We start from the raw sequence: 14,113 nt of genomic DNA, 5'->3' as shown, positions 1-14,113 counted from the left end.
GCTCTCTCGCTCTCTCAAAATAAATAAATGAATTAAAAAAAAAAAAAAGTAATCTCAACACCCAAAGCGGGGCTCCGACTCAAGACCCCGAGATCAAGAGTCACAGCTCTTCTGACTGAGCCAGCCGGGTGCCCCAAACACACACCCCTTTTTTCTACCATTTTTAGAACTCCTCCCCTGTTCCAGACCCTGACACCTTACGCTGAAGCCTTCCAGAGGCTCTGAGAAGAAGGCATAGCTCTTCTATCATTCCCAGGTGAGAACACAGGGACTCAGAGGGGGAGAGTGGCTGAAGGTAGCACAGGTTTTAAGCGCCGAAGCTGGGATTCAAACCAGGGGTGCGGGGGCAACCTCCCTCACCTCACACTGCTCTCCTGGCCTTTCCCAGGCCACAGAACCGGGCTGTCCCAGGCACTGGTGGAGGCGTCTGCCCCTTTCCACCGCTCCCTGAACTCTACCCTGGGCCACAGCTGACTGGACAGGAAGGGGGCCACCTGACCCAAGCGGAGTCAGTCAAATGGTTTCTGCTGAGGACGCGCCCCTGCAGATCCGAGAAGTGACTACACTAAGTTCCTCCAAGAGGTCAGGGCAGTACTGAAAACTGGGTTACTGAGGGGCGTCCGTGCTCCCCAGCAGAGGCGGGAGGTCTTCAGGGAGACGCAAACAGTGCAGAGAGAACCGCAGGGAGCAGCGAGTCCTGAGCTCTGAGGTCTCAAAGCCCTGGCGACAGTCCCGGGAGAACGGGCTGCCCTTCCCCGTGCTTGCGGCCCAGAAGCTTCCCTTGCCTGACCACCCCACCCCCCACCCCGGCCCCTCACCCCCACCATGGAAACCAGCCTGCATGGGCCCCTGTTCCCAGTGATCCCAGAGCCTTGGCTGGGGCACTGGAGGCAGACAGCACTGCCCAGGCACAGGGCAAGGGCGGGGGGGGGGGGGGGGGAAGGTGGGTACTTACAGCCCGAGCCGGACCCCGAGTAGAGGTCGTCCAGCTCGTCATCGGGGAAGGAGTCGTCATCCCCAGAGCCCTCTAGGTCCACGGGCCTCTCGAAGTTCTCACTGCGCCAGCGCTGAGCCTGAGGAAGGCAGAGGCGGGCACAGAGCTCAGCACCTGCGGCCCGGACGTGCCCAGAGGGACAGCAGACACATCCGTGGGCCAAGCGACTGAGGAACAGCGTCAGGCGTGGCCACCACACGGGCCAACAGGGCCAGGGTGGGCCTGAATACCACCTCCTGCCCCCCCAGAGGCTAGGACAGCAGCCCCACCTTCCTGCCCCCACCGGGGACCCGGACCACTCCCCGACGCCCTGAGCAGAACTGCTGGGCGGCAGACCGGGGGTCTAGAGCCAGAACGCTGGATGAGTCCCGCCTTCATCACTTACTAAACGTGTGACCGCTCTGTACTCATTACCCACAGTGCCTGCCTCACTGGTGCCGCGAGCACACGGCGTGCGGATGTGTGTGTGGTGCCCGGGAAGCCTGGCGGGACTCTTGGCGTGGCCACGGTCATCAGCCCCGTTCTGCAGAGGAGGCAGCTGAGGCCCACCCAGCTGCCCTAGGTCACCAGAGAGCACGTGACACGACGAGATTCAGACTCTGCTGGGGACCCAATCGAAGTCTCAAAGGCAATGCGATTAGTCGGACACGGGGTTTAGGGAGACGAGGGGCTTTGGGAGGGGGGTACTTTGGGTAAGAGTGGAGAGGGGGAGGGAGAGAAGGGAGTGTAGACTCCAGCCCTGGCCCTGGGTCCTCCCCAAACCAGGATGGTGGCCTACCTCCCCACCCCCAGAGGATCTCGATGCCCGAGTCAGCTGAGGGCCCAAAAGCCAATTCCACCTCAGGAGGGGTGCGAGGGGCTCCTTGCAGGTTCCCCAGACTCCTCCCAGTGTCAGAAGCTGGGGAGGCCCGGAGCTGGGGCCGTCCCTCCCCACTGCAACCCTGGAGGACGGCCAGCACAAGGGGCAAGCAAGGCAGGAGTCCCTCCCCCTCCAAGGGGGCAGCCGGGGCCCCATCCCCTGCTACACTTCTGACCCTGGCTCCAAGCCAAGTCAAGCCACAGTCCCTGCCCCTGAGGGCTTTCCCCAGGAAAGTGAGACGGATCTGGAGGGATTAGCGCTTGGGGCTGAAACAACGGAACAAGAGAGAAAGGCATCTCCAGCAGAGGGAAGAGAAAGAAATACGCCAAGTCTCCGAGGTGGGGAAGTGCAGCCCGTGTTCCCCAGGCTGGCCATGCCCGCCCTCCAGCCTCATCTGGGGTCCCTCTGCATCCCTCCAATTGCTGGATTCCAGCCACGCTGGCAGCTCTCTATTCCCGGAATGTGCCTGGTCTCTCCTGTCCACTCATGCTGTTCCCTCTGCCCAGAACACTCTTCCTTCCCATCCCCTCATTGTCCAGTGTTTGGCCAGCGAACCTCCACTCTACTTCCTTCGAGAAGCCCCACCCTATTCTGATCTTTCCGAGGATCCTATGGTTCTGAATTCACGCCTATCACCATTGTGAGCTGGGTCTGCTTGGGTGACAGCCTGCCCTACAGAACTACATCTCGATGGATGGAGGCGGGACCTTGCTCGGCACATAGTAGGTATTCAGGAAATGCCTGTTAAGAAACAGGGTTGAGCTGGGAGATGGGACTAGTGCCCGGGGCAGGGGCGGGCTGGAGCTGCAGCTGGGGAAGCCCCATCACAGGGGGCTTTCAGCGACCAACTGACAACTCCATCCTGGAAACCGGTTCCTTTCCATCCTGACCGCACGTCAGAATATCGTGAACACTGAACTCGGTGGTTCAGCAGATCTGAGGGACAGTCTGAGCATTCGCACTGTCTGACCGACATGGGAACCACGAAAGGAGTGTGGAGCAGGAAGGGGACCGGGCCAGCGCCGCGAGCCGGTCCTCAGCCCCCTGATGGGCCCCCTTCTGGGGTTTGCACACAGCTAGAGAGAGGACCCCAACCCTGGCTTCCTGCCCCAGCCTCGACCACCTGCTCTGCAGCCCTCCCCAGGCCAGCCGGGGCAAGAGGCCAGGGCAGCAAGCCAAGAGATGCCCTCCACCCCACCCCTGTTACCACACACACACACACACACACACACACACACACACACACACACACGCAAAGTAATGAATTAATCAGTATTTACTTGCTACCAATGAGTCATGGAGTGGAACAATTAGTGTAATTGCTCCCGTGACTAATTGCTGGGTCTTTCTCGCTTTCAGACATTCCAGGAGCTCAGAGCAGCTATCATCCGACTTGCCCCAGCTCCCATCTCTGCCCCCGCTGCCCAAAAGAACGAACCCCTAGGACCCCCGGTGAGGGAAACAGAAGGCTCCCTGTACCACCAGCCTCTTCAAGCTGGGCCAGCCAAGCTGGAGTCCCTTGGAGACGTTCTAATTCTTAGGCAAGCAGCCAGGAGCCAGAGATGTGCAATTCCTGTTCAGGGCCCACACAGCAGGACAGCGCGCTTGTGAGTGGAGCTGTCTTCACTGTCTTTCCATCCTTCCAGGAAAGGCCAGGGAGCAGCCGGGAGGAGGGGTTCTAAGAAGTCTGAGGTCCCCGGGGGGGTGGCCAAACCGGAGTCAACATGGGAGCCAAAATAGGGAGTCCTCATGATTCTTGGGTGACCAATGCCATGCAATAGCCCCTAACAATCTGCTCCCGGAAGGGCCTGCCCAAATCCAAAGACTCGCCCCAAAGCCACACAGACTCTTGAAATGATACTCCCAGAGACAGAGAGAGAACATATACAGACACACCCTGATGCACACACCCTTAGGCAGCCTCAGAGAGGCACCTTGCATTGGCACGCCTTTGGGTACAAAGAGGGCCACGCATCGGGGGCAGGCACTGGGCGGGGGGGGGGGGGGCACACGGTGCAGCTCTGAGGCCCCGAGACAAGCATGGAGCCTCTTGTGAACCCATCAGCCTCCACTCAGGTAGCTCTCACCTAGATACTATTCATCCCTAGCTCAGTAGCCATCGACATGACAACCGTTACCATGGCGACCATCTCCTCCATGCTAAGGACCAGGAGCTCCAGCTTCCCACAGAGATGGAGGGGGGCAGGAGAGGGAAAGATAGTGGAAGAATAGAGAGGATGACAGGGAGGGGGGAGGGGGGAGGCGCAGGGCAGAGGGAAGCCAGGGGTCAGAGGGGCACAGGGGGGAAGCGGAGGGGGCAGTGCAGGGAGGACGCGGTGAGCGGGCGAGTGAGAGAGAAAGCAGGAAGGCGAGAGTGGCAGGCGCGGGGAGCGAATTCTCTCACATCTTAATTTAGCCTCGCGCGCAATCAGACAGAGCTGGGGAAGGGGCCACTTCAGTGATTTTCCAAACCCGCATCCAAGGGAACATCCTTTCTGCATAGTAAGTGGCCCCCAGACGAGGTGGAAGGAGGGGTGGCCAACAGCCCAGTCACCCCTGAATTCGTCCTGGGAAGCTTAATGCGAGGGACACCTGTGGGGGTGGGGGTGGGGGTGGGGGTATGCAGGATGCCATCTTGCCCAGCCCCCTCCCCCCCCAGCCAGCTGAATGCCAGCCTGACCCCTCCCTGGGCCAGCTGGAGGGGCCGGAACTCAGTGGGTGCCCCCCAGAAACACTGCAGGGGTGCTGGTGGCTGCAGCTCCCAGGGGACCAGGAGAGGAGGGAGGAAAGAGATGGGGGCCGGGAGCTGAGCCGGGGAGGCAGCAGGGAAAGACTCCGAAGTCACAAAGTGCCAGGGGAGAATGGTGACAACAGCCTTCGACCCCCAAACGACCTCTCCATTTGCATAATTCCATGCATAATTAGCATACTTATCCATGCCATCCCCTGAAAGGAGAACTGAATCCAAAGGCCCTAGGACCCTGTGGCCTGCCCCTGCCCCCCACTGCGCCCCACCTCTGGGTAAACCCCCCCTCATGCTTGATAAACGCATCCACGCGCCTAACACACCCACACACTGCAGACAGCAGGCAATCCCGCACCCTCATGCACATGCGCACACGCGCACACACACACACACACACACACACACACACACACACACACACCATGCAGGCTTCCTTTCTGGGTACAAACAAGCATACACAACGCTGGGGTGAGCCCTTCCCAAGGGGCTGCCACCTGGGGGAAGGGGGGGACGGACCCGAATCAGGTGGACCTCAGGTATGTCTCCTCCCCTCTGAGTGCAGGGGTGCATTCAGGGAGAAAGCCAGGGAGCCTCCCTCTGCCCCCAGCCTCCTTCCCAGACTCGAAGTCTGGGGTCCCCCAGGCCCAGCCCCTATCACCTGCCCTCCCTCATCAAGAGCATTCCCTGAGAAACAGGAAAGCACAGAGGTGAAGCCGGAATGGATCGGCCGCTCCCCCCGCTACCCGTGGGACATCAGGCAAGCCTCTGAGTCTCTCAGCACCTCAGCCTTCTCATCTGTAAAATGGGGATGCCGCTAATAGTGTGTTGCTCCTCTAGCTGCTCTGGGAATCAAATACTATCACGCAGGTAACGGGTTGAGCACAGGACCCAACATCCAGAGTTGGATAAGTGGACATAGTTGCAGCTAGTGTCCCTTATGCGCTCGGCGTTCCGTGATCCTTTCCGAAGATTTTACTTCATTCAAGCCTCGCCATCCTCGTGGTGGGAAATAGAATCAGGACGGTCACACCCAGGCTGCGGATGCCCAGAGAGGTCAAGAGGCCCTGCCAAGGCCACACAGCAGGGGAGGGTGCAGAGAGAAGAAAAAGAGAGGCTGGATGAGCGGGGAGAAAGGCTAAGGTACAGAAACAGACGCAGACACACAAATTAGGTCAGCTGGCAGGGGGCCAGGAGCCCAGCACCCCTGAGCACTGCTAATCGTGCCGCAAAAGCCAAGAATAAAATCAAGTATAATTAATTCTGCCCAAGCTTCCTGCCCTGCATGAGCCAGACTCAGGCGCCCCGCTCTCGGTGACTAGAGGCGTGTGAGCAGGAGTTGGGAGCCCAGCTCTAGATTCAGACAGCCCTGGGTTCAAGTCCAGCTCGGCTTACTTGCTGGCTGACTCTGGGCAAGTTACTTAACCTCTCTGAGCCTCTCTTCGGTCACACGGGGACACTGGTAACACAGGTGGCACAGAATAATTGGTGGTCAGCCTTACCACGGCACGTTTCCCACCTCGGTCCTCACCTCAAGGCCAAACTAGGCCTCGGTGATCACGGGGTTCTACCCTTTCTTCTTACCGATGTGAACACTGAGGCTCAGAGAGGCGAAGGGCTTGCATCACCCCAGTCCCTGCTAAGAGGGGTGGGGGTGGGGACCGAGCCTGCCAAGCGGCACTCAGGAAAGTCAAGGGATCCGTCCAGGGACACGCAGTGACGTAACCACTAGCTGGTGGGAGCAGGGTGGTCTCGGCAGAGCCCCCTGGATCCCCACAGGCTCTGTCCCCACCAGTCCCTGTCCCCAGAAGGCCCTCCGTCCTGTGAGAACTCAGTGCCCCTCACGCTCACCAGCTCCAACCCGGAGACCCAGAGCGTCACGGCAGGAATGTGGGCCGGGGCCAGGCTCTGGGCAGCAGGACAGCTGAGGGGGGCTCACAATGGAGAGCCGGGACCAGGAAGGGGGACGCCTCGGTCCCCACCCCCTTGCCAGTCCACAGCTGCCCTGGCTGGGAACCCAGCACCCGCCACATTCGCTTGCTGCTGGAGGGGTGAGGGGCATGAAGGTGGCACCTGCTGGGGAAGGGGCCACAGAGCCCCAGGGCCAGAGAGAAGGGCGTGGGGGAGGGGCAGGGGGGGAGGGGCAGAGAAGGCCCAGGCTAAACTTGACAGACACCCCCCACCCCCACCCCGACACACACACACACACACACACACCCCAAACAGTCAGCAAAGCACAGAGGCGTACCCTGTCCCACCACCCTTATTCCAGAAGCCTACTTCCAATCTCCCACCTGGGCAGCTCAGGGAGCGGAAAAACACCCCTGTGCCCCCCCCCCCCACCTCCCCGGAATCCCCCTTCCTCTGGGCAGGACTACCCCTGCCCACACCCCCCCAGGGCGCCCCGGAGAGCAAGCAACTCCCAGCGCAGGAGGCAACAGCCTCTGAGCCCCAGACCAGCCCCCTTCTACGTACTTCCCGATGCCTCACTCGCTCGGTGCTCTAAGGGCCTTTCTGACTCTGACACTCTGGGCAGTCGGGAACCCAGTCCTCCAGTTCAAGAGACCCGGGGAAATGTTACCGATGACAAGTGGAAACAACCGACCTTCCCAACAGAGGACTAGTTAAATAAATGAAGGCATAACCATAACATGGAATATTATGTAGCTATCAATAATTGAGTTTTCATAAGCCTGCGCTGTCTTTTCTCAGGCCATTAAAAAGGCATGAATGGGGAACAGAAGGTTTTTGTTTTTTACTTGCTTCAAAGAATATTTAAGGACAGGGGAAAATGCACGCGTTGGTTGTCAGGAGGCAATGCGGCTCGGCTATTGATGGGATCGTACAGATGGTTCTGTCTCTCAATACCTGGGTGACCTTGGGCAGGTATTTAACTCTCTCGACCCGGTTTTCCTGGTAAACAAAGATAATAACCCAGTCCGGGTGCACAGGAGACTCTGACACATTAACGAATTGCTCAGTGAACGCTGGCTATGAATACTATTATCATGGTTGAGTTTAGGAAACAAGTTAGAAAAAACTAGACAACACGATCCTGCTTTAAAGAACGCCCCACCAAAGTGGATTTCTAAACACCGAATCCTACTAAGGCTTTCCAGAGACTCTCTGGGTGCTGGGATGACAGGCAGTGTTTCATTTTTTCCCCTCAGGACCTGTCTGTATTTTCCAAATGTTCTATGATAAACTCAGAGTCCTTTGATTATTAGAAACAGCACGTTCTTGGGGCGCCTGGGCGGCTCAGTCGGTTTAAGCATCTGACTCTTGATTTCGACCCAGGCCAAGATCTCACGGTCTGTGGGATTGAGCCCCGCATCGGGCTCTGTGCTGACAGCATGGGGCCTGCTTGGGATTCTCTCTCTCCCTCTCGTCTCTCTCTGCCCCTCCCCTGCTTACACGTGTGTGTGCTCTCCCTCTCTCTCCAAACAAATAAATAAAGAGCACATTCTTTCTGTGTCCCCATCCCTGCCACTCTCCAGTCTGGAAATTCCTGGGCCCCTTCATCCTGCAGAGACCCCACCAGTAAGCTCGTCCCAGAGGACGCTCGCGGGCAGACGGAAGGGCACGTGGGACAGAAGGGAAGGACACAAAAGCCTGGTGGAGCCGGCACAGCCTGGGCAGCACGTCTCAGCAGCGACGGGATGGCTTGGCGGGGCCCGCTCCCTCCCCAGGCCTGGAAACGTCTGGGGGCAGGCTGGCCCGGACACCCACTCACCCTCCATCTCCTGCGAGCCCAGCTCCTGGCCCTGTCATCCCCGTCGGTCGCGGCTGGGGGTGCAGGCTGGCCACCGTTCAGCTGCCCACCATGCAGCCTCCGTCCAGACCCTGGGCAAAGCAGCCCCCCCTCCCCAACCCCGGGCTGGGACGCCCCGTCATCGCTCCGCCAGCCCCAGCCACCTGCCTTGTCCAGTGCCACCCTCTTGGCCATCCTGACTCACACTGCTCATTTGTTCCTGTCCCCAAGCCGGTGCCTGAAAGCAGGGCCACCCACTGAGGCCTCCTCCCCCGGCTGCCTACCCCTCTTGTTCCCCCCACCTAAACCCTTCAAGGTGCCGGGGATGGCGGGACACTCTCACGCCAGCAGGGGCACAGCAGGACTTGAACCCCAGCCTCACTGACACCAGATCCTGGGCTCAGGGAATTCCTGACCCCCGGAGCAGGCGCGCAGATTATCCCAGTTTGTCACGTGATACTCATTTCCCTGGGCACTTTTCCAGATGAGGCCTGGGCCCTTCCGTTCCCTTACCATGGACAAGAGTTGGCGGCCACGGAGGGAGCGCTCGGTACGTGCCAGACTCTCTCTATGCACCTCACCTCGGTTCTCTTCCCAGACAGCTTCCCGGCGAAGGGTTATTATCCCCAGTTCACAGGTGCGCATCCCAAAGTTCAGAGAGGTAAAGCAACTGACTTGAGGTCACACGGCAGCGGCGGGGGCCAGATTTGAACCCAGGATTAGCCGAACCGCGAAGACCACATTCTTTGTACTACAGCATACACCTACTCCCTGCCCCACCAGGAAGTTCCTCAGGGGTGGGACCACACCACCACCAGTCCCCCCACCTCCGCACAGCACCCTGTACAGGCACCGACAGACAGACAGACTGGACGTCTGGGAATGAACAGACATGAAGGGTAAGTCCTCCCCGGACAGACGGCGTGGCTCAGGTGAGCAGCCCCACCCATCACCCCATGACTCACCAGTAGTTACCTCTGGGACGGAGTCCCCAGCCTCTGCAAAAATCCCCGCCAATGATCAAGGGGACCGGGCCTGCCTGCCCACTCCTGAGGCCCATACGCCTCCAAGGAACAAGCCAGCATGGGGGTCAGATGTTCCAGTCCGGGCTCCCAGAGAGCCCCGGTCAAGCGCTCTCACCTCACTAGGCCTCAGTTTGCCCTTGACCAGGTCTGGCAAGGCCACTCCTGTGTTCCCAGGGCCCGGGGTATTTCTGGAACACAGCCAGCTTCCATCAATACTTGTTCGATGGATCCCGTAAACGGGATCACCCTCAACAGACGCACGCCACCCACGTCCCACCCCCAATCACTATGTGATCCTGCGTGGGGCCCTGTCCTCTGGCCTCAGTCTCCCCACACCTAAAACCAGGGGGCGGGACAAAGGTTCTCCCTGGTTCCTGCAAAAGCCAACCGGGAGGACTCCAACTGAGCTGGGAGGAGGGACGAGAAACAGACTCATCCCAGCATTTTTTTTTTTTTTCATAAAATCACTATGCAAATTATATGCAAAACCCTGCAGATTAGCAGGCTCCCAGTGGAACCTGTGATTTCAGCCGCTTTACAACCGGGCCCCGGGCTGGGGGGGGGAAGCAGCATTTACTGAGCATCTGCTAAATGCCAGGCTCCTTACACGGGAGTCAGGCGCAAAGGTCCTCCTTACTCCCTAGACAGGTCAGACGACTTGCCGGAGGTCACAGAGAACTCAGGCGATGTGTCAGAATGGTGGTTGGGGGGGGGGGGGGGCAGCCAAGGCAGGTGGAAGTGAGGCCTGGGGGTGGGGAAGGCGCTGGGCGAGCACATAGAGGTCCCAGGGCCACCTGTCTGGTTCGCATGCCCACAGAACCTGAAAGAAGTCCAGCCCAACGGGCAGGATCCTCAGCCCGATCTTGGGGGCCACCTGAAGGCAGGTGACCCCCAGCCCTCCCCCGAGAAACTGAACAGACCCTGGAGGCAGCCCAAGGCAGGCCCAGCCCTTCCAGCTGTCCTGGGAAACCTCATAGCTCTGCCATCCTCCCTGGAACCTCTCAGGCACGTGCCAGCATGCACCCTGAGGCCACACGGTGCACACACACACACGCAAAGTGTCCCCATCTGCGTGTGTCCAAGCCCAGCCTCCTCGCGGACCCGGGCTGTGGACCCCCTCACCATCCCATCTGCTGTGTTATTTATAACTCACACATGGTGGAGACGCCACGCCCCCCGCCCCCCAGCCCTGAGCTGTCCCACTGGCTTCTGAGCTGCTCCGCTCCAAGGGATGGAATGAGCCAGACTCAGGTAGTGAGCCATGCGGGTCCACCACGGCCACTGCCCAGATGGGAGAGTGGGGTGCAAAGAATCAACACCAAAAGACCGGGGCGGGCGGGGGGCGGGGGGGCATGGCAGAGCCCCAGCCCGAGATGACCCTCTGTGCGGCACTGTGGGTTTGACCGGGAAAGGGGAGGAGCAGACAGGTGCCCAGGCTCTCCCCTGCCATCTCCTGAGCCCCAGGACACCAGGCAGGGCCTTGCAATGAGCAGGAGTCCTGAAGCTAGATTGCTCGGATCCAAATCCCAGCACCGGCCCCCAGGGAGCTGTGTGATCCTGCGCAAATAAGCCCACCTCTCTGAGCCCCGTTGCTTCTCCTACTAAATGGGCATAAGAATAGAACCAACCTCAAAGCATTGGGAGGATTAAGTGAGATTATCCAAACAGGTTCTTGGCCCAAAGCCTGGCTACTTCTCAGCTCGGTGACCTTGGGGCAAGCTGCCTGGCCCTGAAGCTCAGTTTTCCCGTCTGCAAATGAGACCATACAGCCCAGAGGGTCGTGAGGACTGAAGCAATGGCAGTGACACACGGGAGGTCATCAGCACACACAGATTCGCTTTTCCTCTGCTCTCAGGGGCCCCCGTGATTCCTGACCACCCCCAGGTTCCACCCCGGATCGTCTTTATCGCCCGCCCCTAGGCGCACAGAGGTTTTTGGAGATACTGTGCCACTGAATCCAAACAGCTCCTCAAGGGGCAAGTCCTCCCCCTAACTCTGCAGCGAGCACCCCGCCTCGTCAAATAGAGATGCTCCATAAATACCCGAGGGACGGACGGATGCGAGAGTGAAGGTGACCAGAAAGCTGGGAAATAACAAGGGCTGGCGAGGCGACTGGAGCCTCACGCACCGGCGGGGATCAACACCAGGGTGGCCGCTTTGCAAAAATGGTCTGGCAGCTTCTCAAAACGTGAAATGGAGAGTTACAGATGAGCCAGTAATTCGACGCCTGGGGTGTGTATCCAAGGGAAGCGAAAGCATACGTTTATATATATATATATATATATATGGGGCGTCTGGGTGGCTCAGTTGGTTGGGCGTCTGACTATGGCTCGGGTCATGATCTCGCGGTCTGTGAGTTCGAGCCCCGCGTCGGGCTCTGTGCCGGCAGCTGGGAGCCTGGCGCCTGCTTCGGATTCTGTGTCTCCCTCTCTCTCTGCCCCTCTCCCGCTCGTGCTCTGTGTCTCTTTCTCTCTCGATGATAAATAAACATTAAAAAAAAAAATAGCAGCATTATTCATAATAGGCAGACAGCGGCCAAACCCAGGTGCCCATTAACTGATAGATAAATAAAAGATGGCAAGTCCACACGGCGGGACGTTGCTCCACAGAGAAGGGAGTGAGGTTCTGGTGCACGCTCCCACGCGGGCGAACCTGAACTACGTGACGACAAGTCAAGGAAGCCAGTCACAAAAGACCACATGTTGTGTGATTGCACTCGTACGAAACGTCCAAGGAAGGCAAATCCGTAGAAAAGCAGAAGTGACTGCTTAGGGCCGGTGGACTGGGGACAAATGGGGAGTGACTGCTAAACGGTACAGGGCTTCTTTGGGGGCTGCTAAAAATATATAAAATCGGTGACGGCTGTGTAACCCTGAACTCAAAACCACTGAACGGGATGCTTTGGATGGGTGAGTTGTATGGTATGGGAGTTCAATCTCAATAAAGCTGTCGTTTGTCGGGGGTGGGGGGAGGAGAGAATGAATGGGAGATTGAGGCTCAGGGAGGGTAAGAAACTTGCCCAGGATCACACAGCAGAGCCTAAACTGAAATACTCAGATGGGAAAGGAGGTGAGCAGGGGCAAAGCTCACCTCCTCTGCCATCTGAGTATCCCCCAACGAAGCCCCGGGTGAAGCCTCCCGAGCCCTCACCCCCAGGAGGGCACACACTGACTCTGCCAACCGCAGTGGGACAGGCCCAGCGTGGCAGCTACCTCCTCTGCTCTTGTCAAAGGCCGCTTTGCAGGTGGGACCACAGGAAGGGGGCAGGCCTGGCCCAGAGTGACCCAGGAGAAGGGAGGCAGCTCCAAAGTCAGGCTGGCTGCCCCCCTCCCCCCCCTCAGACCCCAGTGCCCCACCTCCAGCCCTCCGCGGTTCTGGGGTGCCCTCTGTCCGTGCCCAGACCCCTGGTTGCCCTCAGGGAGGGGCATAAGGATGCAGCCCTGCCAGGAAGGGGGGCAGGGCCCCAGAGGTAAAGCACACCTGAATGTGAAGACGAGCCCATCGGTCCCCGGCCCCCTGTGGCCGTCTAAAGCAATGTTGAGGGCAGACATGTCTCCAGGACCCATCCCTCACCCCGTGTCCCGTTCCACGTGGCTCCCTGGTACCAGTCCCCGCCCATCTCAGCTGGCGGCCACCATCACCCACCCACCCACCCCCCAGGCTGGTGTCCACTCTCCGTTCTCCACACAGCGGCCCATCTGTCCTGAGGGCCAGGCCTGAGTCTGGCAGGTGCCCGGTGAACTCAGACACGATGTTTACACCCGCATAGTCCACTGCTTCCGGTCCACCGCCACACCAAGCTCCCCCGTCCCTGGCTCCAGCCCCCCATCTGGTCCCTAAGAGGGGAAGGGGTGACCTACTTCACAGAGCCTCGTGGAGCAGGGGCCACCAAGGATCCCGAGGAGGGGAAGCCAAAACCTCCGCCAGGACCCCCTGGCCCTCAGTCCCAACCGTGGCGCGGAGGGTGCCAGAGACAACCCCAGGGCCCCATGTGCCCTCCCCTGACATCATCCGCTGGCCTCCCGTGGGTCCGGCACATCCCTGTGTCCAGCCAGCCCGTCTTCAGTCCACCGCCAAAAGGGAGAACCCTCTCCCCCCGAGCTCAGAGGGAGTCCAGATGCCCACTAGGGATTTAGGGACCCTGAGCACCCTGGCCCCCGCATGCCCTGCAGCCCAAGGATGAGACGGGCCCTCCGCTCCTCACGTGTCACTTGAACACGGCTTCCCTGACCAAAAGCGCCTTCGGGTCTCACCTGGCCCATCACCTGACCGCCCCGCAGGCAGGTCAGAGGCTCCAGCCCCAGTCCCACCGGCCTGGCCCCGCTCCCCGCAGGGCGCTCCGCCGGGGCCAGCCCAACCCCAGGCCAGGGCAGCGCCCCTCCAGAAGGCTGGACGAATGCGTCCCAGGGGCCCGGCCCAGGGACTGGAGCGGTCAGCGCCTACAGGAGAAGGGCCCAGACTGGGAAAGCGGAACTCCAAGTTAGATGGCACGCAAGGACGGTTCCTGGGACCCAGTCTTGTTCCCCAAACCCCGGGACAAGGACACGGGTCACGACCGTCACCGCGATGATGACAGAAGCCTCTCATGACCACTGCCCCCCGTATTACCAGTCCCGATCACCAGCTCTGGGCACTGCAACGGACTCAACTCTGGGCTCAGTGCACCCCAGTCCTCACAAACGCCCTGCCGTGTGACACTCACCACCCGGCTGCCAAGCAGAGGTCACAGGCAGAGGGCAAG

At 59.7% G+C, this 14,113-nt stretch overlaps 1 protein-coding gene across 1 annotated transcript in view; it reads right to left on the bottom strand.

The window, feature by feature from the left end:
* Positions 1–14,113, bottom strand: part of SDC3 (syndecan 3) — a 35,299-nt gene that overhangs the window by 8,334 nt on the left and 12,852 nt on the right. Inside the window, exon 2 of the mRNA XM_078452139.2 lies at positions 956–1,073. Coding sequence (XP_078308265.2) covers positions 956–1,073 — 118 coding nt within the window. The remainder of the gene's footprint in view (positions 1–955; positions 1,074–14,113) is intronic.

Source organism: Panthera onca, chromosome C1 (assembly GCF_046562875.1).
Source record: "Panthera onca isolate mPanOnc1 chromosome C1, mPanOnc1 haplotype 2, whole genome shotgun sequence".
In the NCBI taxonomy this organism is placed as follows: domain Eukaryota; kingdom Metazoa; phylum Chordata; class Mammalia; order Carnivora; family Felidae; genus Panthera; species Panthera onca.
Note: the sequence above shows the minus strand (reverse complement) of the source record. Positions and strands in the feature narration are given on the sequence as shown.